This window comes from Schistocerca gregaria, chromosome 1, assembly GCF_023897955.1.
Source record: "Schistocerca gregaria isolate iqSchGreg1 chromosome 1, iqSchGreg1.2, whole genome shotgun sequence".
In the NCBI taxonomy this organism is placed as follows: Eukaryota; Metazoa; Arthropoda; class Insecta; order Orthoptera; family Acrididae; genus Schistocerca; species Schistocerca gregaria.
The window spans coordinates 500,193,150-500,216,388 of NC_064920.1; the positions used below are offsets into that span (position 1 = coordinate 500,193,150).

Below are 23,239 nucleotides of genomic sequence, written 5' to 3' on the forward strand. Positions count from 1 at the left end.
CCGCGTATCCGCGAGAAATTACCATGCCGCACTCAAGGACAGGATCACAGAGAGCTCAACATGTCGCAATATATGAAGACGCAAACGCCGCAGTAACAGTCTTTTCAATAAACCTAGACAAAATCAATGACATTAATTCCTCGCGATCAGGCTGGCTGTTTACTTTCCAGTGAAGCGCTGGTGGTTGCTACGAGCTCTGTGTGGACAAGTATTGACGACCATAAAAATCCGGATATGTGAGAGTAGGGATCGCACATTGAGGGCTCCGTATAAACTTAATTATGTATGTAGACAGTTCATCCATAACAGGAACCGACAACCTCTACGATTTTTGCCAGTTATCGATACCGGAAAAATATCGGTCCCAAGAATTACAAGCCATCCGAGAATGACAAAAAGAAATTTCTTTGGGTGATATAATCAATTTTTAAAGTTTTCAGATTTTTCTTTTATTTGTATTGTGAAACCTTGCTTTTTGCAAACTTTATGGTTTTAGGTCAACTATAGGTTTTGATGAGTGAGCGAACAGTCTGTGAGTATAAGTGTAGATATTTTTATTGGTAACAGAGACTGAGGAGGATGTACTGAACAATATTAAATCAGTATTTACGTTATTGGGGGACTAGTAATTATAGCTATTACAAGTGATATGTTTTTAGGTCGGTTAGTACCTACAGTATATGTGACAAGAGCAAGCCATTAACGCTAATTTTCCCCTGGGCAGCAGGTCAGGTGTTGAAATACAAATGGTGGACGCAAAACGGTTAGTCTATACTGACAAGCCTAGTCCACTTAGTGGTTCAGTCACGGCCGTGCAGAAAATGTCAGATCGTATAGTTTATGACGTATTTGTGGAAAGACCTCTTGACGTAGAGAAAAAACAACCGACACTCTGGTATGATCACATATTAACGTTACACATATGAAAATATTTGCACTTATTCCAGTTACACACTACTTTTACCTTAGTAGATATTGCCTTTATCAGCAGTTGCCTGTTTTCACATGCCATAAACTTCTATCCTATCACTCTTCTTCCGATAGACTACTCCTTTCGAAACCTTCGCTATAGTTCATTTACACGTTGCCCTCAGGCTCCCTAGGCTGCTTCTTCCTGATCGAGACCAGTTCAAGAAACAGTACGGCTATCGTCATTCTTCCATCCGTCGGATAACAATGTGCAGTAAATGTATTCTATTTCGGGAACCATCCGGAATAGAAAGTTTGTCCATATGAAGTTTTATGCTTCAGATGATCATTCCTGTCATATCCCCGCATATTGACCATACCTTCTGGGACACCTTGTATAGATCAAGAGAAAGTATAGACGTATCAGTTCATGCTGCGATCGGATATCATCTGATACTTCATTTGCATAGCTAGCAGCAGCTTGTCACTGACTAGGTTTTTCTTAATACGGTGACTACTATCAAGCAATTAAATCTTCTTCTTTGTCGTTCTTACGTATTCATTCCTTAGTCAATCAAAGCGGGTCAGTATCTTTCTCCTCATCCATTCCGATAGCCTGAATTCCCCCCTCCCCCCTCCCGCCCCCCTCTGTCTCTCGTTTACTGACCACGACTATGGCCCATATCCGACATGTCAGAATGCTTTCAACCACAGCACATTGCACTGCCACCTTTTTTTTTCGTCTGCATGTGTGCCGACTCCAAAAGATAACATTTAGTGATCTAACAGCTTCCATCGCTTGACTTATCCTGTGGAATACGTCCACTTCACACCGGCCAGTCTTAGCGATTAGTGAACCTAGAAATTTCAACACTTCCACATTTATTACCCGGCCTAAATCTAAATCTAAATCCTCACCTCATCATCTTCCAACAACAAAATATTCTGTTTTATCCATATTAACTGTTAGCACCCACAGTTTATAAAAATCCATTAACTTTCTAATCTGATGTATGGCATCATCCTTATCCAGAGGCGTAAGTACCTCATCGTTAATACAACGTGATTAATGTGATGCGTAGAGTATCCATGTAGATGTTTTGATTTAAATGTCGTTAAAGCTGCCAGGTAAGTCGAAAACTTGCTCCCTTCTTTTATATGCCTACACTGCTCAGGACATACTCGCCTTTCTTGTGCTATGATAGGAGCAATTTCTCATTCTTGTTAGAAATTTTTACTCTACCATAATTTTGGCATTAAACCGCCACAGCTTGGAAAGCAATTTAGATTTTTGTTGATTCGGGAGATGACTGATTACGTATAAGTTCTTTTATTCAGTATCGAACCGTATTGCTTTTATAGTGGCAGCGGATAAAACGTTCACAAAACAACAGGATAGCCATTAATTACATGAATTTGTCTACCTTCTTACAAAACTTGAACAGATCTACACAAGTCTCACACACAGAAATGACGCGTGCAAAAACTCACAAAAACCTGTTTTTTTTTTGCACGAAGCTAGATTTTTGGAAGCGATTTTTTAATTTGACCATAAGAATTTATTTTTGTATTTATTTGATTCACTTTAAGCACTTTGCTCGCATTCAGTTGATATAAAAACGAATTTTACATGTTACGTTTACCTCGACTCCAAACTATCGTATATCGACAACGGATAAAGACGGCTGAATGAAAAAAAATTCGTTTTAATTTTACCCACTTATCTATCTCCGAGAAAAGCTTGAATCGATTCGTATTAGTTTAGAGTATACACTGATGAGTCTTTTTGGAACAAAAACATCACTGATTCTGTGTATCAGGGTCCGACAGTTTCTTGGCAGGTTCGTGAAGGTCTGTGGCGCTGACGTCTACGCACAGGTCATGCAATTCGGGGAAATAACGGGCCGCTGGATTGTGTACGCCGTGATGGCACCCGATAGTGACCGAAATGGGTTCCATAGGATTTACGTCAGGCGAACTTGGTTGCGAGATATCGACGTGAGTCCTCTACAATGCTCCTCCAACTACTGTAGCACAGTTTACGAGACACGGACAATTAAACTGCTGAAAGATGACATCGCCTTCGGGGAAGACATAAAGCATGAAGGGAAGCAGGTGGTTCGCAGTTGTCAGTGTGTCTTCGGTTACTACCGCAGGTTCCATGCAAACGCAGCAGAATGTCTCCATAGTATAACAGTGCTCCCACCAGCCTGCGTCCGTGGCGCGCTGCGCGTATCGAACCACAGTTGATATCGTCACTAATGGCCATCGAATTTGGCGCCTCCACGCATGCGCACTTCCTGCCTAAGACTGGCATAAATAGGGGGCTCTAGTCATGCCTTAGCAGTGTGTTCGTCGCACCTGAAGATGTCGGCCAGTTGCGCTGGTGAAAAATTGTGGAATTTTCACTATGACATTCTACGTCTCGCCCGAGAACCCTATATACAGTTATATATCTTTCTTGTTTTCCATCCGGAAATAATAGTTTAAATTTCTGCTTACAAATTTCGTAGTGTTGCTCCTCATGTTTTCTTGTTCCGGTTTGTAGCTCTTTTTTCACTGACTGCCACTTGAAATCTAATTTGTATAGCGCTAGGAAATAATCTACTTCCCATTCTGTTGCCAACTGCTAAATGTCATCGCCAACTGCGCAACGTGCGGCCTTCACAGGTTGGTGGGCCCGCTGTACGCTGACGGCATGACGGCGCCCCGCATCAGCGTGTCGGGCAACCAGCTGCCGCTGCCCCGGATCGTGTCCCGGACGATGCACCCCGACGAGGGCTACCACGACCACGCGGGCACCGTCATGGTCATCGCCTGGGGGCAGTTCATGGACCACGACTACACACTCACCGCCACGCCGCTCGGTAAGTGGTTTGAACATATTACCGCTTCACTGGTTAGATTTCTTCTCGCACCATTAGGAAACAGATGTTTCCGCTCCCGACGGAATTAATCTCACTGAACTTGCAAGATGGTAAGAGAGAGAGAGAGAGAGAGAGAGAGAGAGAGAGCACACTTGCCGAGAACCACATAGTGTCCCAGAGCCAAGGTTTTAATTGTCTCTGCGAAGTGTCCAGTAGATTGAGGGCATGACGTCAGTATTGGTGATAACAGACCTATTTGGTTAGGTCACGAGCTGTGCTACGGTCATGTACCTACTTGAGAACAACACACCAAGTGCTACCACCGACAGGCGTCACACGACGATCTTTTATTTCCATCTCGATCCATAATTCGGCCCACACAACACTACGCACGAACATTCCAGGTAAATTAAAAATGTGTGCCGGACTGGTACTCGAACGTAGGACAGGTGAAAATACATTTTGTTTCAATAAAGTGTCACTACTGGTATTAGATGCTGATATGAAAATGAAGAAGGAGATCCTGAAAGTGGCCGTTTGGACCACAGCATTACATGGAAACCCGGAGAGGAAGACTCTGAAATCGTTTTAAATATCATGTCATCGTACAGCGTTAAAAATTAAGTAGCCGGATAAAGAAAGTAAGAAATGTTCTAAAAATATGAAGCGAAATAAACCTAGGGAAGCTGCTTACCAGAGAAAGGAACAGGTTAGAGAGACGCTTGAAGGAGAAGTATAGCGCCAAAATACACTATCTGATCAAAAACTATCCGAACACCGCTATGTAACGCACAATTTACCACTAGATGTCACAGGAGGCGCATCCGACTGGGTTTGGATTGGCTGATGCCTCTTCAATGTTACCTGCCATCATGTGTAGACCCAGCACTAAAGTACGGAGGAGATGATGGTGCTTCTCGTCATTAGGGTGTCGTTCCCTTATTGTGCTTAAGAAACCGTTAAATGCACAAAGCCCTGAGCATATTTTACAGGATTGTGTATTGCGTAGCGGAGGACAATCGGAGACGATTGTTTGTGCCAGCATGACAATGTAGCCCGTCGTAAAAGCAATGGTTTGTGGACAGTAACTTCCCTGAAATAGACTAACCTTCTCAGAGCCCCACCATGAATCCCGTGAAACTCCTTTGGGGTTAGAACGTTGACCCCCAGCGCCAAATCACTACCAGCTTTCGAGGAAGAATGGGCTATCATCCCTCCAAAGATAGTTAGACATCGTATTGAAAATGTAAAAGGTGGTCACAACTCATTTTAATGTCAATCGGTATCCGGATACTTCTGAGCAGATAGTATGGTAGACTGTTAAATTACGGAGGATATTGAACGTAGTAGGAACAGAGATACAAAGTGTAGCGTTGTAAAAGACACGATGGAAGTTACCATTCAACCAGCCAATAGAGTAATTAAAAAAAAACGAACTCCATCTCCTTTCCTGTCAATGAAAGTGTTTTCCATGCATCTCAACTAATAGTTCATTGCATCAAATTGTCAATTCACTACAACTTTTTTTGTCTTTTCATAAAATGTTTCACTTAGGAAATGGGCTCACAGTAAGAAAGAGATGTGAGGGTGTTGTCCTCTTTGTACATGTATTCCTTTCACATGAACCACAGGGTGAATCGGTTGGACTGCATTTGTAAAACACCCGCATCGCGAACGCCCGCATCGACGATTGTACCATTCAGATAATCCTGCTAGCACTTACACAGCCACTATCACTGCCTTTAACCACGCTGATACATCTGCAACAGGTAGAAACATGTATTTTCACTAAATAACCTTCATAGGTTGCAGCTTCTTGATCAGATAAAACTTTCTTCTTCTGTATTCTTACAGTCACATGTGTTAAGCAATTTCCCGAAAACACAGCAGTACTTTTGCTGATTCTCCTCCTCATCTTTCCCTCTTCTTCTCCTTCTCTTTCTCTTCCTTCATCGCCACCTTTCCAACCTTTCACTCTCTCCTCATCTTTCTTTGTTTCTATATCTCCCAGTATTTACATTCAGACAATGTGCCGGAGAACTCGCTGCTGCGCATTATTCAGCGGAGTGGCTGACTGTATGCGTGCTAAATACAAGAGTTTCTTGTTCCCTTGGTCCCGTCAAAGGAGCACGTGGTTAAGCACACACTGAAAACGAAACGTCAATTTCACGTTTTATTGGCGCTTGTAAGAGTGGAGACTATAGTTTGGCTGCGCGTAACAAACACTTTTGAGGCAACAGTAGTTACGAATTTTATTACAGAAAAGCGTTAACAGAGCGGAACTTGCACGATCATACCAATTATTTATGATGTGTCCCTACTGTTGTAAAGTTTCTATGCCATTAAAGCTCGTTATTTCAGTAAGAGATAACGGTAGCTGAGAGTTTTTATAGACGTCTACGACACTTTCATTGACATTTGAACGAAATAGCGCTAAAGAGGTTACCTCGCTGGCGTGGGAGTTCCTTTCACCGTCGTACTAACAGCAGGGCCTCCGCACGGCTTGTCTAATGTACTTAACCGCTGTAGCTGACAATGCTGTTTCCGGATATGGGGTTTTGCTCTGCTTCTATTTCCTTTCAATAAAGATGTTCTTATTTCTCAAGACATTATAGCTCACAAAATATTTTCTTCTGTCGTATCGGTTGAATTCTTGGCAGTTGCGGATCATGCTAATGACTCCAAAGAAGAACAAAGCAGCTACATTTGAAGGTCACAGGAGTTTGAGCATTCTAACACTTAGAAGATATTAACAAGACTGAAACAAGACGCATTAAGAACAAAACTGATTCTAGTTTAGTTGAAGCCTTCGCATTACAGCTTAGAAAACTTCAGAGTCAACAGAAAAATTTACGTAACTTCCGTAGACTTCAGAAAAACATTTGTCACTGACAGCCGGAAGAAACTAATGGTAATTTTAAAAATCATTAAACTAGACTAAGAATAAATAAAGAATTATACAAAGAACAAACAGCAATCCTAAAGGTGAGAAATATACAAAGAGAAGCTAGAATTCTTAAATGTGTTAGACAAGTTTGCAGCGTCACCTCCCCTTTCAGCATCTGCAAAGAACATACAATAACTGAGTACAGGTATCAGAATAAATGTATAAACAAAAAGTCGAAATAAACTAAAAAGAGACAACAGTACGCTTGTGCTGAATCAGAAGAAGTAAACGTCAAAATCAGAGGAAATAAAATAAAAGAAACAAGATTATACAGATGTTTAGGAAGTAAGGAACGCGAACAATAAGAGAAAATGAACTCTCTTCAAGGATTTGAAGTATGGTACTACTCATGGCTATTAAAATGGATAGACAAAACCACCAACCAAGGGGTCTTGCAAAGAAGTGACAAAAAAAGGTCACTTAGGAAACAACAGCGCGAAGACGACACGAGTTTACTGAGAAAATAGTACGACATAGCCAGTTCGTTTTAAATGTCCTACATAGAACATTAGAAGGGAAGTTAGCCCGATTCAGATCGCGACTGTTATTTTGAAAAGAAGTTACAAAAACTGTAGGAATGTCTGATTATGAAGAATTGAAGACGTTAGCTGCTAAGAGACCCAGCTGCTAACTAATCGAAGACAGACAAGAAATACGCTATCCAGTCACATCAATGTTATCGCCTGTCGAAAGCTCGAATGACCGCCATATACAGCGTTGACCACTGCGGGACGTGCAGAAAGAGATCAGTATGGGTCTCAAAATAATGTGGAGCCACGCCGACTCCAGTCGAATAGACAGCTGCGTAAGGTTTCTTGGTTGAGGATCCGTGGCACGAACAGTCCGATCGAGATGGTTCCACAGACTCTTGATTGGGTTTAAATCCGAGGAGTTTGATAGCTAAGGGAGTACAGTAAACTCACCCTGGTGCTCTTCGATCTCGCAGGTAGACTGTCAGATGTTGTGGCACGTTGCATTGATATGCTGGTAGATGCCGTCATGCCGAAGAAAAACAAACTGCATAAAGGGGTGGACATCGTCTCCAAGGACAGATGCATACTTGTTTAAATCCAATCTGCTTCCAGAATAAAAAGATCACCCAACGAATGGCACGAAAACATTCCACAGACGATAACGTTCAGTTCTTGCTTCATTTCAGACGCTTCACGCTCTACACGCCGATGGATCATAAAGCGTGACTCATCTGTAAAGACCATCTGTCGCCATTCAGTGGACGTCCAATTGCGGTATTGCCCTCCAAATCCAACTTTGGTCAGCGATGAACAGCAGTCGGCATGTGTGCATGAACCAAGCGCTTCTGCGTAGGCCCACACGCAACACTCGTTGAAGAGACACTGTTGGTAGCCCCTTGGTACATCTGGGCGGTCTGTTGCTCAACAGGTGCACGTCTATTCGCCCGTATACATCTCCGAAGCTTCGGCGCCGGTTTTAGATAGCGACATTTTGCCCTGCACAGTATCCTTTACCAGCAGCTGCACGCGTACAGTTTAGAAACTTAGCCCTTTCGGAGAGGCTTCCAACCTTGCCCCGAAAGCTAATGTGCACTCCCTTTTGGACGTCTGTTAAGTCGCTTCGTTTCCGCATTACGACAACGACTGCACTGTTTTCCTGCGTCTTCCGATACGTTTTATGTACCCTTCACTGCTAGTGCTGCCATCTGCCATCTGTGAGTAGTTGCTGCACGCTTTTGTCGAATATAAGTGGTGATCACATTAACGTAATTGGATTGTATAATTGATGCATATTGAAATGAAGAAATCTTATTGATAGTATATTACGACAGTGTTTACTCCTCGGTCATGGTATCGCTACGACACTGAACCAAAGACATTCCTGTACAAGAAGACATAAGTCAGGCAATGATCATAATAGTATCTCAGGCGTATGAAATACGAGATCAATGCAGTTCCTCCCTCTTGTGAATTCTGTTATACGTTCCACAGAACAACTATCGGATGGAATGAAATCACTTAAAATTCGTTTCCAGAGTTTCTTGTGTCTCTCGCCTGCTCTGAGCTAAGGAATTCTCGGAACGAATTTCCGACGGTATTATTATTTCTGCCTGTTGTTAAACAAGACTCCCACTGTATCTGAACTCATGGAAAAATTGGCCTAAGAAAATTTCATAAACTGAACTCGAGATCAATATTTAAAACCTTTTCACTTATGTCATCAAGCATTTCAAGTGGGTGCCTTTAGGTTATAACTGAAAATTACTTGAGTTGGAACAGCACTAAAAAAATGAGCCATCCGATTGTGTTTCAAACCCTTTCAGCCTTTTATTTACTCTTCAAGACTGTTGAGAATTAACCTTTGAATGGGACTCGGCTTGAGCTGGTAGAAACCTAAAATTTCCTCTGTTTGGCCAAAAATGACGTCGAATTTTCTACCCGATATTACCTACCAGGTAATCCCATACCTACCGATATAACAGACATTTTAGATACTGAAATGAAATAATAAAGAAACAGTAATTAAATAATAACATTTGAATATTCCAAAGTTAAGCGTGTCTCGTACTTAATACTCAGTAGTCATACACAAAGCGCAGAAAAACTACTTTCAGACCTGCAAGGCATTATCAATTGCATGAAACAGATTAGTTTATTGTAGCCACTAATAGTTTTTATCTAGGGACTTAAATGTCAAAGAAGAAGATAAGAGATGTTTCATCTATTCTTGGGGCAGTAAATTTTATTAACACAGCAATTAATATGTGATCAGAAAGAATAACTCTAGATCAAACACCGTTATTTATTTTTAGGTTTACTCCAATAACTGTAATAGTGAATTGGAGTTTTAATCATGTATTGTTTACAGGTAGACCTGTAAATAGTGGGTATCACTGAAGTGAAGTACGAACGTGAGTGGCTACGTTTTTCGTTACTGGTATACTGCAACAAGAATAATAATTCAAAATTTTTACCTTAAACCTTCGACAAGAAAGCGCATTTGTTGATAAGTGACTGTCGACTTCATCAAAGATTTCTGGAGTTTGGCTGATAAATTTAACACAACAATATCACAACATATTTAATGGTTTCTCGAGAAGTAATAACAGTTCGCTTCAGCAGAACGACAGGAAATTGAAAGATTATGGATAATACGTATAATGTAGTGTCACCCACAATAATCTTGGTCGGCGTTTTCACCTCTCCTTGACAGTATTCATATTCACTGATGAAATGTTATCAAAGATGTTTTCGTCACAATCTGAGATATTGTGATACCAACAGCAACAACACTAAGACAAAAATACCGTTTTTTCTCATTAATACAGACGTGATTGGGTCATAAAAGAGTTCAATATTCAGCCACAAAAATCTTTGATATTTGGGAATTTTGGAAATTTGTTGTGAGATCCTGTGGGACCAGACTGCTGAGGTCATCGGTCCCTAAGCTTATACTCTTTAATCTACCTTTAACTTGCGCTAAGCGCTAAGGACAACGCACACACCCATGCCCGAGGGAGGACTCGAACCACCGACGGGGTAGGGGGGGGGGCGAACCGTGGCAAGGCGCCTTTGACTACGCGGCTACCCCGCGCCGCCTAATTGCAGAAAATGTATGACGTAGCAAAACAAACTTCAAATATCTATCGTAATAGCGTTACCAATTAATTTCTTTGTTTGCGGCACATTTCCACAGTCCTAGATCGCAATGAAATCCATCGCCACACTACCGTGGCACACTGCTAGAGCAAGCAAAACAAAATGACGCAGCCGGGTATATAGTTATGTATCGTGCAGTACTTAGTTTTCGACATTTGTTGAGGAACAATGCTGCAAAAATTCATGCTGAGCTGCTGGAAGTGTACGGCGTAAATGACTAACAAGGGGTCCGCGCGTACTTGACTTCATCTATTTTGTCCAGGTGTATGGTATTTGCAGGTCTTCGCCGGAAATGAGAGTGAAAGAAGTCGAAGCTCCCGATGGCAAAGATCTTAGAGGAAATAGCAACTTCGGTGCAGGTTGGGCGAGGTATCAGCCATTTTTTTTAACATAGTGTTACGACACTGGATAGTAAGGGGTAGAAAATTTTAAATTATTATTAAACCTCATCAACGTTGCCATGCCAGAAACAGAGTAGGAAGCAGGAAATGAGCCAGTATGGTGTGAGTGGGTCAGGCCCTCTACACGTTACGATACCCTTTCCTGAGTGAGAGTATGCATTTATCAGATACAAGACTGAGACAGAAACCAAAGGATGCGAAATAGTCATATCCGTTAGCTCATAAGACATGGTGCAAGAACCTCCTATCTCTTACACCAGAACACGTAGTAAGGAACGGACAGGGCAGTTAACAGCCTGTTAGGTCAATATAGCAGAATTAGAACACATGTGGTCATTACGAACTGAGCCTCACGTCATGGCCTCACGCTTACCCCTATAAATACTCGAGCGTTCCAGCCCTCAGGTTGAGTTGAACATTGGGATTGATGGCATTCGCAGTAATAGCTCTCGATTCCATGATTGCAACACTGTAGTGAATCTATGACCTAGATGCTCCAGTACAGCCTATGTACTCAAGATGATGATCTTCACCTGGTGAACTGCATGCTGCTTGCTGCCCATAATCTGTTGATGGGGAAGCTGACTTTCTTCTGACAACACCATGTAGCACCGTTAATAGGGTACTGCCAGCACTGAATTTCAGCGTATGAGCCAGCAGCATAGTGTCTTGGGTTCGATGTTCCTGTTCAACACTCGAGGTACTGCAGGTGCTGAAACCTAACAGGTGGTAGGGAGGAGGTCAACTGACCAGATGACTACCAAAACAGGTACTTCACAGATGGATCGTCAAAGGTCATCATAGAATTCAGAGTGCTACTGAGGACACTCCAGGCAACCACTGCGACATCACTCCGTAGTGGGAAACGGCCGCCCCTGCTCGACAGAAATTCGCAGTGGCTCCAGGGTCGCTAATATCCTATCCTGGGCTTGTAGCTGCTGAACTGACTGGGCAGACATCAGCTAGAAATCAACGCGCAGCTGAATGAACAAAAGCCTAGGCTGGTGCGGCGGTGCGACTACTTGTAGGATTCATCGTAAAAACAGGGTAATCAGTAATTTTCTCATTTTGCACACATTATGACCGCCGCATTTTTACGATTCCATTTTTGTTCTAAAGATTCTATAGAACACGAACATAGTCTATATTCATTGCACAGTTTTGGCAGCAGAGCGCGTATCATGTGCTGGTGATGTACAATGGAATGTATTTTAATGCAGTTTTTTCGTGATGTAATTTCTTTTTCTCTCTCGTTAAGAGCAGTATTTAACGTTTTTGACCGAATTCCTTATCTGATCGTATCAACAGACATCGCATGGTTGGATCACTTTAATAACTGCAAGATGGAAATCGTCCTTCACCTCGAAAACTCTCGTCGTATAGTTGCAGATCCGATTAACAAAAAAAATTGTTCTCCTTCACGTAAGTCTTCATCACATCAGACAAAAAAGTTTTATGTGGCAGTGTTGTAAGTTTCCAGATTTTGAAGAAATAATGACGATATTTTGCCACGTACTCACCCACCGTTTCTTGAATCCACGGTCCGCAAGAGCCAGTACTCTCTTGCAGGCATACGTATACTCTCCGCCATAATTTTCCAGAGAGGGCTACAGCATACTGCGCTGTATACGAGTGGGTTACTTTTGTTCATTTTCAGTTTATTTCCGGTGTAAGTGAAGTAAAAATAAAGGAAGTTTCCGCCTAGGGATTCTGCCTCACGATCCACTGAATCCGTTCTGTACTCTATTCATTGCGCCAACCGCTAAATGAAAAATTACGCTAACGTAAGTAGATCATGCCTCAACCGACGCCGCCGAAATGCTGTTTTTTCTACACCCTTGGCCGTCTGGAACTCCCTCTTCTGTCACTTTCATTTCTGGCCAAGCCCCTGCTTGTATCACCAATTTGGATGAGATCGATAACGACGAGTAGGCGCAGACTCATTGTAAAAGGGAAGTGGCAGAACACGTTTCTGTTTAGAACCAGGAATCATTAGAGAAGTGGACGTCCTGGTGACCAAGGACCGACATATTATAATTGAGGTTACTGTGGAAAAAGTGGAAATGGTCACGGATCAGTTTTCACTAATTGGACAGTGGCCAACGTCGCCGCTCGGTGGGTTCCGTAACTTTTCGCACACACTCAAATTGCGAGCCGAGTCGGAGCAGCAGTTGAAATGTTGGAACTGTATCAGGCCAATGCAAATGACTTCTTTACCGAGCTAACCGCCATGGAGGAGTCCTAAGAGCATCAGTATGAATCCGAGACAAAGGACGGAACCAAGGAATGGGAATATTTTGATTTTCCATCGCCGGAAAATGTGAAGACGAACCATTATCGGCCAAGATGACAATGTATGTTAATTGTATTCCTTTTTTATTCATTTGTAGAAATTATTGTGGTCTAGTGCTAACAGATTATGCTTCTAAGAGGCAAACTGTCACAGAAGAGTACTACAGAAATTTCGACAAGATATTAAGTAGACACTTATGGTCAAGATAAGTGCTTTATTGTAAATGCAGAAGTGACCGCCATGTCGGTTTTAAGCAATGTGTTTCGCGACTAGTTAACGGGAGACTGTCAAGACGAAGCATTGCGGGAAGCTGTCTAAGAAGGTGGTTTTGCTACACGCCACAGTTCCACGTCATTCTGCGCAGGACTTATTCTTCCTCACGACCCGTACTATCCTTCATGATACTTCTTCCTCTTTCCTTGGACGAAGAAACCATTGCATGGCACGTATTTCCGCAATGACGATGAGGTGATTTTCGGAGTAGAATGTTTGCTGAATCGCCAAATATGCAGACTTCCACAACCACGCTCTGCGCCGAGTCACCCATCTTTGGTAAAAATGTGTCACACTACGGAAGGATTAACTCCATCGCTAAGTTTCTCAGTCACAGTTTGGTTAATCAAAACTCTGTCATTAAATCTCGTATTCAGATTGGCTACAATACGCTGGAGTCGAGATTGCGGGTTGTTTCGCAGTAAAGCTGTCATCTACCCTAACGTCGGTTTCAATATCTCAGTTCTTACGACAGTTCTGCCTCAGGCCTTTTGCTCTCAAGTCACACAGCAGCGATGTAAATACATTTATCAGTATTCTGCCAACTATTATATACTGCCGTGATGGAGGACTCCGTGGACCAGTGTCGTTTCAAAATCTCTCTATTTCATCTATGGATGATGAGTGCCAGGAACGACAATCAGTAAGTCTCTGTGTAATCCCAAATTCCTCTAATAATACTGTCAATATAACCACATGAGGTGTGTATCGGAGGCATAGGTCCTTAAGGGACAGTCAAACGAAAACGTCACAGATGGTGAAAAAAATAAGTAAACTGCTAATTATTTCAAAAGTAATAGCCATAACTGTGAACACATTTATCCCAAAATGCGACAAGACGGTCAATGTCTTCAATGGACAAGTGTTCCGTTGGTTGTGTAACCATGATTCTACCCAGGTGTACATCTCCCGCTCCGACGTAAGTCGACAGCCACGAATGTCTTTCTTTACTGCTCCAAAAGTGTTGAAATGGCATGGGGAGATATCGGGACGGTATCGTGAATGTGATTTCTATTGTTTTGGAGCCACGAAGAAATACATTCGTGGCCGTAGTTTTGCTGGGTAAAGTCATGGTTCTATAGTCAACCGCGTACATTTTTCTATGAAGGCATTGGTCATTTTGTCGCACACTTATGGTTTTACTTTTGAAAGAAGAAACACTCTACTTACTTTTTTCCGATTTGTCTCGTTTTCATTTGACTGCCACTAATAATGTTAGGCAACGGCCTTGCCGCAGTGGATACACCGGTTCCCGTGAGATCACCGAATTTAAGCGCTGTCTGGCGTGGCCGGCACTTGGATGGGTGACCATCCAGGCCGCCATGCGCTGTTGCCATTTTTCGGGGTACACTCAGCCTCGTGATGCCAATTGAGGAGTTACTCGAACGAATAGTAGCGGCTCCGGTCAAAGAAAACCATCACAACGACCGGGAGAGCGGTGTGCTGACCACACGCCCCTCCTATCCGCATCCTCAACTGAGGATGACACGGCGATCGGATTGTCCCGATGGGCCACTTTTGGCCTGGAGACGGTTACTTTAATAATAAGGTTGCTTGACTGTTGTTGGAAAGTACGATTTCGAAATTTTAAGAGTAAGCCATTCAACGATGCACTGTAAAACGGGTTCGAGAATCTTTGGTTTTGACCGTGAATCATTTCTGTTGCAGACCCCATTAACCGCAACGAGCCAGAGGAGTGCTGCCACCGGCCGCCGCACCTCCGCAACCCCTACTGCCTGGACATCCTCATTCCAGAGGACGACTACTTCTACAGCCTGTTCAACGTCCGTTGCCAGGACTTCGTCAGGGGTTTCCCCGGAGCGAGGCCCGGCTGCAGACTCGGTAAGCCGAAAAGCTCCATCGGCAACTGAAGAAAGCAAACTACTGACTGCCTACATTCGTCGGTGCTCGCCCTAATCCCATTTTTTCTGGTTTCGTCACTTATTTATCGTGGTGTATCTTCAGTTTAAGGATCTCTTTAAACGCGTCTTTTGTACGTTGTTGTGCACTACATTAAATGTCTCTTGATCAACCGTTATCTGAGTCTCTGATCCTTGAGATATACCGTGCAGACATATGCTGTCAGTCCTCGATTATTCCTTACTCTCTGAAACTAACGTGATAATATTATAAAAAGGACAGTCTGAGGTTCTGTAGAGTCCCATGAGAACGTGGAACTTAAGTGGTTACTGCACTCTTGCTTCCAGGCTCCAGGGTGCCGTTCAACACATTAACTGGCGTGCTCGATGGCAACACGGTGTACGGAGTCACAGAGAAGTTTGCCAGGTAAGTGAGTAGCCTCTCTCAGTAGCATAGATTTTGGACGTAACAGAACACTAGGTATTGCCATCATAGTTAACTGTGGAATTACTAAATTTCGAGAATCAGCAACAGGTTAAAAGACGAAGGTAATACCGGGCCACACAGTAATTATGACAATCTCAGCTTTACTAGAATTACATATGTAGTAAGCTGTATATTTAACATTTCAACAAAGCTGATGCCAAATTTACGTTCAATTTCTCTTTCTTTTCTTCCCAAAAGAAAATGAAGAACCATTTTTTCCTCCTTTGAATTTTCGTCTGAGAAATATGGAATGCAGATTGGAAGTGAAGCGTTAATATTATCTCATTACCTCAGTTTTCAGATAGTCCATGACTCACTAATTACCATACAATGTCATGTCCCAGACATACCGGGTGGTCAAAAAGTCAGTATAAATTTGAAAATTTAATAAACCACGGAGTAATGTAGACAGAGAGGTAAAAATTGACACACATGCTTGGAACGACATGGGGTTTTATTAGAACAAAAAAAACTAAGTATTGCTAGACGCGTGAAAGATCTCTTGCGCGCGCCGTTTAGTGATGATCGTGTGCTCAGCCGCCACTTTCGTCATGCTTGGCCTCCCAGGTCCCCAGGCCTCAGTCCGTGCGATTATTGGCTTTGGGGTTACCTGAAGTCGCAAGTGTATCGTGATCGACCGCCATCTCTAGGGATGCTGAAAGACAACACCCGACGCCAATGCCTCACAGTGCTGTTCACAACATTATTCCTCGACTACAGCTATCGTTGAGGAATTATGGTGGACATATTGAGCATTTCCTGTAAAGAACATCATCTTTGCTTTGTCTTATTTTGTTATGCTAATTATAGCTATTCTGATCAGATGAAGCGTCATCTGTCGGACACATTTGTACGTTTGTATTTTTTTGGTTCATTCCAAGCATGTGTGTCAATTTGTACCTCTCTATCTACATTATTCCGTGATTTATTCAGTTTTCAAATTTATACTGACTTTTTGATCACCTGGTATATTTACATTGCTCCTTCAAATGAAGATCTGTATTTGATCCTGGCAGACTACTTTTGGTGAGAGTTCTCCATGCCGGTGTTAAAAACTAAACTACGCCCGAAAAGGCCATTAAGGTCCAACAGTACCGACCGTCTGCCGTGTCATCCTCAGCCCACAGGCGTCACTGGATAGGTATTTGGAGGGGCATGTGGCCAGCACACCGCTCTCCCAGCCATGTGTCACATTACGCTCCTTCTCAATCTGGTAGTTCCTCAGTTTGCCTCACAAGGGCTGAGTGCACTCCACTTATCAACAACGATACGCAGAATGGATGCTCACCCATCCAAGTGTTAGCCCAGCCCGACAGCCCTTAACTTCGGTGATATGACTGGCAAGGCCGTTGGCATATTCCAGCGTTAGGATCATTACATAGGTACTAAATACATTCTAAGACAAGGAGAAAAACGTCGCACCATGAAGGAGTTATCCAAATGTGACGGAAATCGGGGCGTCCCCAGACACTCTTCGGCCTGGAATCTCATTGACTGGAGTAGAATGTCCTTCACTGATGAGTCCCGCCTCGAAATGAGTCCAGATCACCAGCGAAGACGTGTCTGGAGACGTCCCGGACAGCGGTTGGATACCAGCCTGACTGTCGCCAGCCACATGGAGCGACACTCAGGAGTCATGATCTGAGGGAACATTTGTTTTCAAAGCAGTATCCCTTTGGTTGTCATTCGCGGAACTCTTACAGCACAGTGGTCCGTCGACGATATCCTATGCCCCGTTTCTTTGCCCTTGTAGGGAAGCCTCCTGGGCTCACATATCAGCACGATAATGCCCACCCCACATGGCGAGAGTTTCTACTGCTTCACTTCGTGCTTGCCAAACCTTGCCTTAGCCAGTAGCAAGGTCACAGAATCTCACCCCAATTGCGAAGGATAGGAGCATTATGAGCGCCATGCCAATTGAACAGAATATGGTACGATATCCGCCAGAAGGACATTCAATAATTCTATCAATGCAAGCCGAATACCCGCTTGCGTAGGGACCAGAGTTGTTTTAACGCGTTATTGACTTGTCAGTTTGTGATTTTCTCTAAGATAAATCATTTGTTTGTTTCAGTACAGTCACATGACATCTACAGATTTCTGTTCCATTCGTGGTGCGCCGTTTTCTTTTCTTTTTTCCTCAGAGTGTATGACCTAGTTAATTATACTATTTCATTCTAATTTAGTATGGAATCCAACATTGCATATCTAACAGTCCTTTGGCAGTTTCCTAGGGCTGACTTTATTAACAAGCGAATCTTGCTCTCCCACATCTAGGTCTTCCAGACGACGTCCCTACCACCCATTTGGCGTGTTCCTTCCTTTTCATATCACTTTATAGTGTTACTTGAAAGCATTTAAATGACGTGACAGACTCTAATTGGCAAATATATTATTAGTTATTACAGTTAATAACCTCGTTTACTTGTTCAGATTTAGATGTGGTCCTGTATGACTTACAGGCACCTACGCGCCGGCTACGGCGGTCTGCTACGCATGAACCCGGTGTTCAACGAGTTCGGCCTCAAGGACCTGCTGCCACTCAAGCTGGATATCCCGGATGAGGGCTGCACGCGGCCCAACAGGTCCATGTACTGCTTCGAGGGAGGTCAGTATCTGCCGGAAAAGCTACTGTCAGATTATGTCGGGCTTGGCCTACAATGTGGGACCTTGTCTTTCTCGGGCAATGCTCGTATCAGCTGAACTATCCCACACCCACTACTTTACTTCTGCTTCTTCTCACCTACATCATTATAATGTAGGCAGCTACAGTCATTGGAATTCGTGGTAGTTTCAACGTGGATAAAACCGAAAACACCTGTTAATTGATGACTTATTCGCGAGCGGCTTCGCTGCCTTAAAGCATCCTCTTCAGATGGGTTCACACAGAAAGGAAAGCATTCTTGTAATCTATATATTTAAAAAAATTAATGTTGGATAGCCAGTAAAATAAACCCAAATAAATAGTATCTAAAGTAGTGTCACATAGATTAGCACACGGACACGCCCCAACAGAACCCAACCCCATAAAGGGAGGGAGTGGACAACGATTAATAACCGGCAGAGCACTGGGGCGAATAGTGCAGGGGCTAAGGCACTATGGCAAAAATAACGGTAGTTTATGTAATAAACAGGACTGAAATGTAATATAAGAAGCATAAAATAAGACACTATCAATAGAGCGTCTGTGTGGGAAATGCAACCCATTAACCAGACCCGTTAGTACGAATATAGAAATACATGCAAGAGTAAAAATCGGGAAGCAAGAAGTTAATTAAGCCGTCGGGCCAACACGTGCAGACTGAGTGCACATGAAGGACAAAAAATAATAAAAAACCTTGTAAAATTATGAAACGTATTTGAGACAACTTACCAATAACTAGTCAGAACCGAGAGTGAACATCAGAAACAGGAGGCCCCATTTATAATGGCAAATCTAGGTGTTCAGAAGAAATGCTTTCCTTTCTATGTAGAAAAACATGCAGATGCTACTTTAGCGAAGTGAAAGCGATCGTGAATAAAGCATCATTTAACAGATGACTACAGTCTTATTGAAGTTTTTCTCACCTAGTTTCCAAAAGTCGCGTAAGCTCTCCGGCATATCTTCCTCGGCTATCAGTCCCAGAAGAAGGGATAGTTGTGAGAATGGATCTTTCGCTCTAAGCCGTGAATATTTCAACAATAAAGAGTTTGTTTAGTTTTTTTCTTTTAACAGACGCATGACGCTGTTTTGCTCTGAGTCAGCACTTCAATACCGTGTGGTCTCATTATAATTCTGTATTATTAATGGCGGAGTAGCCAGGCCGGAGAAAGCAAGAATGGTAAGTGAAAGGCAAGGCTGCAAGGAAAAGACTCGTACCTTTAAAAAAAATTGTAAAAGCAGTTGCTCATTCGGTAACAGCAATTCCCGTGCAAGACAAGATTCTGTGTTCGAATCACGGTTCCAACATACAGTTTTAATCAGCCAGTATGTTTGAAAACAGTGCATACTCCGCTGTAGAGCGAAAGAAAATAGCACAATGTTAACATTCTTTGTTATTAGCTTGTATGTAAGTTGTATGTGCCCTAAGCTGTATGTGCGCTAAGTTGAATGTGCCTGAATACCGCATTCCGACTCTAATTCATTCAAAAAAAAATACTTTTGTATCCTTTTTGTTACTTCATTCCTGGTGGTATATTATACTCACCAGTGATTCTTAACTTTTAGCTCTAAAAAACTGTGTATGTTCTGTCTTTCCGAAGTTAAAAGTAATCATTTTACGTAATCCTTCTTAATAACTTTCGTTGTAACTTCTTGTGCAGATTTTTCTCTTGATTTATTATTAATACCTTCACCATTGGCAAAAACGAACTCGTTTTGCTCGCAGTTCTGATTACAATCAGATCACTTGTAGGTAGAGTGTAGAAGACTCGTCGTGATCCTTGCAGAACATTTCTTTATTCTCATCTGAATATGAATCGGCCTGCCTCTAAAAATTACTTGCAATGTTTAGTCGAACTTACTGCATTCTTCCTCTTCAGTAACATCCAGGAGCATGTGGGCAGCGCTCATATTCTGGATAAGTTACAATCACCATCCAAGCCACTAAGTAGTTTTGGGTGAATGACAGAATGATTTCTTCAATTCCTAATTGTTCCACATAACTATCTGAACTGGAGCTGTATCTCTAACGACTTCGTTGTCGACGGTACTTTATAAACTTCCTTCTTACGTAGTAAACTAATTGTGCACTGTAACGGTACCTCTGTAAAAGTCGGCTATCTTAATTGCAGTACTAATCATAGCAGAGTAGCGTCGGTGGAAGGAAAACGAATTGGTAAAAAAAAAAAGTTCGTATTACTTTTGGCAACCGGGCTTCCAAAATTGAATTCCAATAAACCTTTTGTGAAGTTACTATCGTGTTCCCATAGACTCCGCGAATAAATTAAAAGTTTTCTCCAACCCATTCATCCCCTGCATGTGCAACACCGTTCAACACCACGAAAGGAGCCCAGGAACGTCTAGATTCTCACGTCATAAAAGATTAGTGCAAATTATGGAGCCGTGAATTTTCCAAGCATACTTAACTGCAGTCTTGAAAAATCCTGAACTATAAGGAAGTCATCCAAAAGTTTGCCCGGATAGTCCGTGTACAACTTAGCCAAATCTTTGGAAGCGCTTTCTAGTTTCATAAATGACGTGCGAAATCAAAATTTTATCACATCACAGTGTCTCTTTGATTCCCACTAAGTTATTTAAATAATATTCATACAGCAAAAATGCTGTCTTTTCTGAAATATGTAGGGCATTTGTCCAGCGAGATTGAAATATTCTGTTGTTAAATTCTTCTGTAATAAAGGTGACAGGAGCGATGCCGATAACAATCGACCCATCTCACTACTGACATGATTTTCCAAATTTTTTTTTAGAAGGTGATGTAATCTAGTGTAATATTTTACCTGAGTAACAATGATATCTTTAGTAAATCAGTTTGGATTTTCTCAACCGAGAATGGGATTTATCCATACAGTCACTAAGTTTTACAAGCATTAAATGACAAATTAGCACCAGTTGATATTTTCTGTGATCTGCCTAAGGCATGCGGCTGTGTAAGTCACATAAAGCAGTAAATACAGGCGCCCAGGTTGCTCCCGTGTATCTTGATTTCCGGAAGGTGTTCGATACACCCCTGCCCCGCCGTCTCTATAAAATTATAGCGAAATATGGCAAAACCTACAGAGGATAGAGGTTTTGAGCAGGGATTGGGAGTTGACTCTCGGCATAAACAGATGTAACGTATTGCTCATAAATAGGCACACAGGCCCATTCTTGTAAGATCACACGATTGCAGAAGAATCGCTGTAAGCAGTTACGGTCATAAAGTATCAAGGAATATGGTACTGACCGATTTAAAGTGAAACGACCATATAAAATTTGTCGTCCATAAGGTACGCCGGGCTGGAATTGACTGGAAGAGTCCTCATGAAGTGTAACCCATCCACAAAGAACGTAGCTTACAAAACCCGTGCTTGAATATTGCTCGTCAGTCTGAGGTCCATACTTGACAAGACTGACGGAAATAGATACAATCCCAAGAAGAGCAGAGCGTTTCGTTACAGCTTCATTTAGCAAGCGCGAAAGCAACATCGGAGATACCAGCCAACTCCAGTGGCCAATAGTGCGAGCGAGGTGTTCTGCATCAGGATGTGGTTTACTCATTAAAATTCCGAGAGCGTACGTTCGTAGAAAAGTCAAACAATGTATAGCGTTTCTCACGCATATCTCGCCAAAAGTCCATGAATGTAAAATCATAGTAATTAGAGCTCACACAGAAGCTTACCTAAAAATTTTCTTCCCGTGAACCGTTTGCGACTGGAACAGGAAAAAGGGAAAGGAGTTACAGTGGTGCACAAAGTACGCTCTGCCAAACGCCGTAAGATGGCTTGTGGAATGCAGATGTAGATTCTCCCAGATAAAGTGAGATTTTACGGAACTGATGGCACAGCCTACCAGTGGATTATGCCACACCTAGCGAAAAGAATGCAGAACGTTCTGTTTAAAAATTCAACAAATGTAAGAAGGAGAGATTTTTTTTGACTGGGGTAAAATCACTAATAGGATTCGACAAGGTACAACCTTAGGTCCACTACTGTTTCTCGTGTACGTAGACGACCGTCCACCTAATAAACAACAACCATAATTATTCCTTTTTGCAGATGACGATAGTATTGCAATCAATCCAAACATACAGCAACAGAAGAAATAAAAAAATGTAGCACATGATGAGGAAATCATAACTAGGGCAGAAACTTCGAAAACTTTTGGTGTCCATATCGACGAGAATTGAAACTGGAGACAACTACGTTTTCAAACTCTCCAATGAACTCAGTTCAGTTCCATTTAAGGACTGTTTTCACAAATGTCAACAACTACAAACAAAAAAAACAAAAATATCCAGGAAACATTTTATTGAATTACTTGAACAGTATATCCATACATTGCTGATATCTTACACAATTATATATCACAAATAAACTCTAGATGTATAATACAATGGTGAAAAAACATTTCTATGACCTATCAGTTACAAATCTAAAAATTGGTAAAAACCATTAATTTTTTCTAAGACAGAACATCTAAAGATTAATTATTTTGTAGCATTAATGTTGAAGCTTATTTTATCCTGCTGAACAAATATTAATTTAACAAATTGGTTCATTAAGTTACTGTAGTTCACTATTTTCATTGTAATGTGCACGGCAAGGCTCAGGGGCCTTCCCATAGAACTCTGTCATCTTCTGAAGATGTAACAAAACATCCCTTTCGTTTCTTTACATTGTCAGGGTTTTTTGCTTTCACATGGTTTCTATTACAGCTGATTGATCAATGTCTTTGAAGCTGTGTTAGTTTTCTTCACTTCGACAATGATCAGAGAGGAAACTCTTTCTTGTAGACATTGAAATTACAAAAATTTCAGTTATAAATGTAACATTAAACAGACAAACAGGAAATTTTCATAAAATCCGTGTACTGCAATGAATTTGTCTCATTTATAAGTAAAAATTATTTTTTTCCAAATTTGTGTAGCTGA

General features: G+C 42.0%; 1 protein-coding gene across 1 annotated transcript in view; it reads left to right on the forward strand.

Moving 5' to 3' along the window:
* LOC126354003 (peroxidase-like) overlaps positions 1 to 23,239 on the forward strand; it is a 268,422-nt gene that overhangs the window by 188,329 nt on the left and 56,854 nt on the right. The window contains exons 6-9 of the mRNA XM_050003316.1: positions 3,580 to 3,776; positions 14,991 to 15,164; positions 15,530 to 15,608; positions 18,131 to 18,276. Coding sequence (XP_049859273.1) covers positions 3,580 to 3,776; positions 14,991 to 15,164; positions 15,530 to 15,608; positions 18,131 to 18,276 — 596 coding nt within the window. The remainder of the gene's footprint in view (positions 1 to 3,579; positions 3,777 to 14,990; positions 15,165 to 15,529; positions 15,609 to 18,130; positions 18,277 to 23,239) is intronic.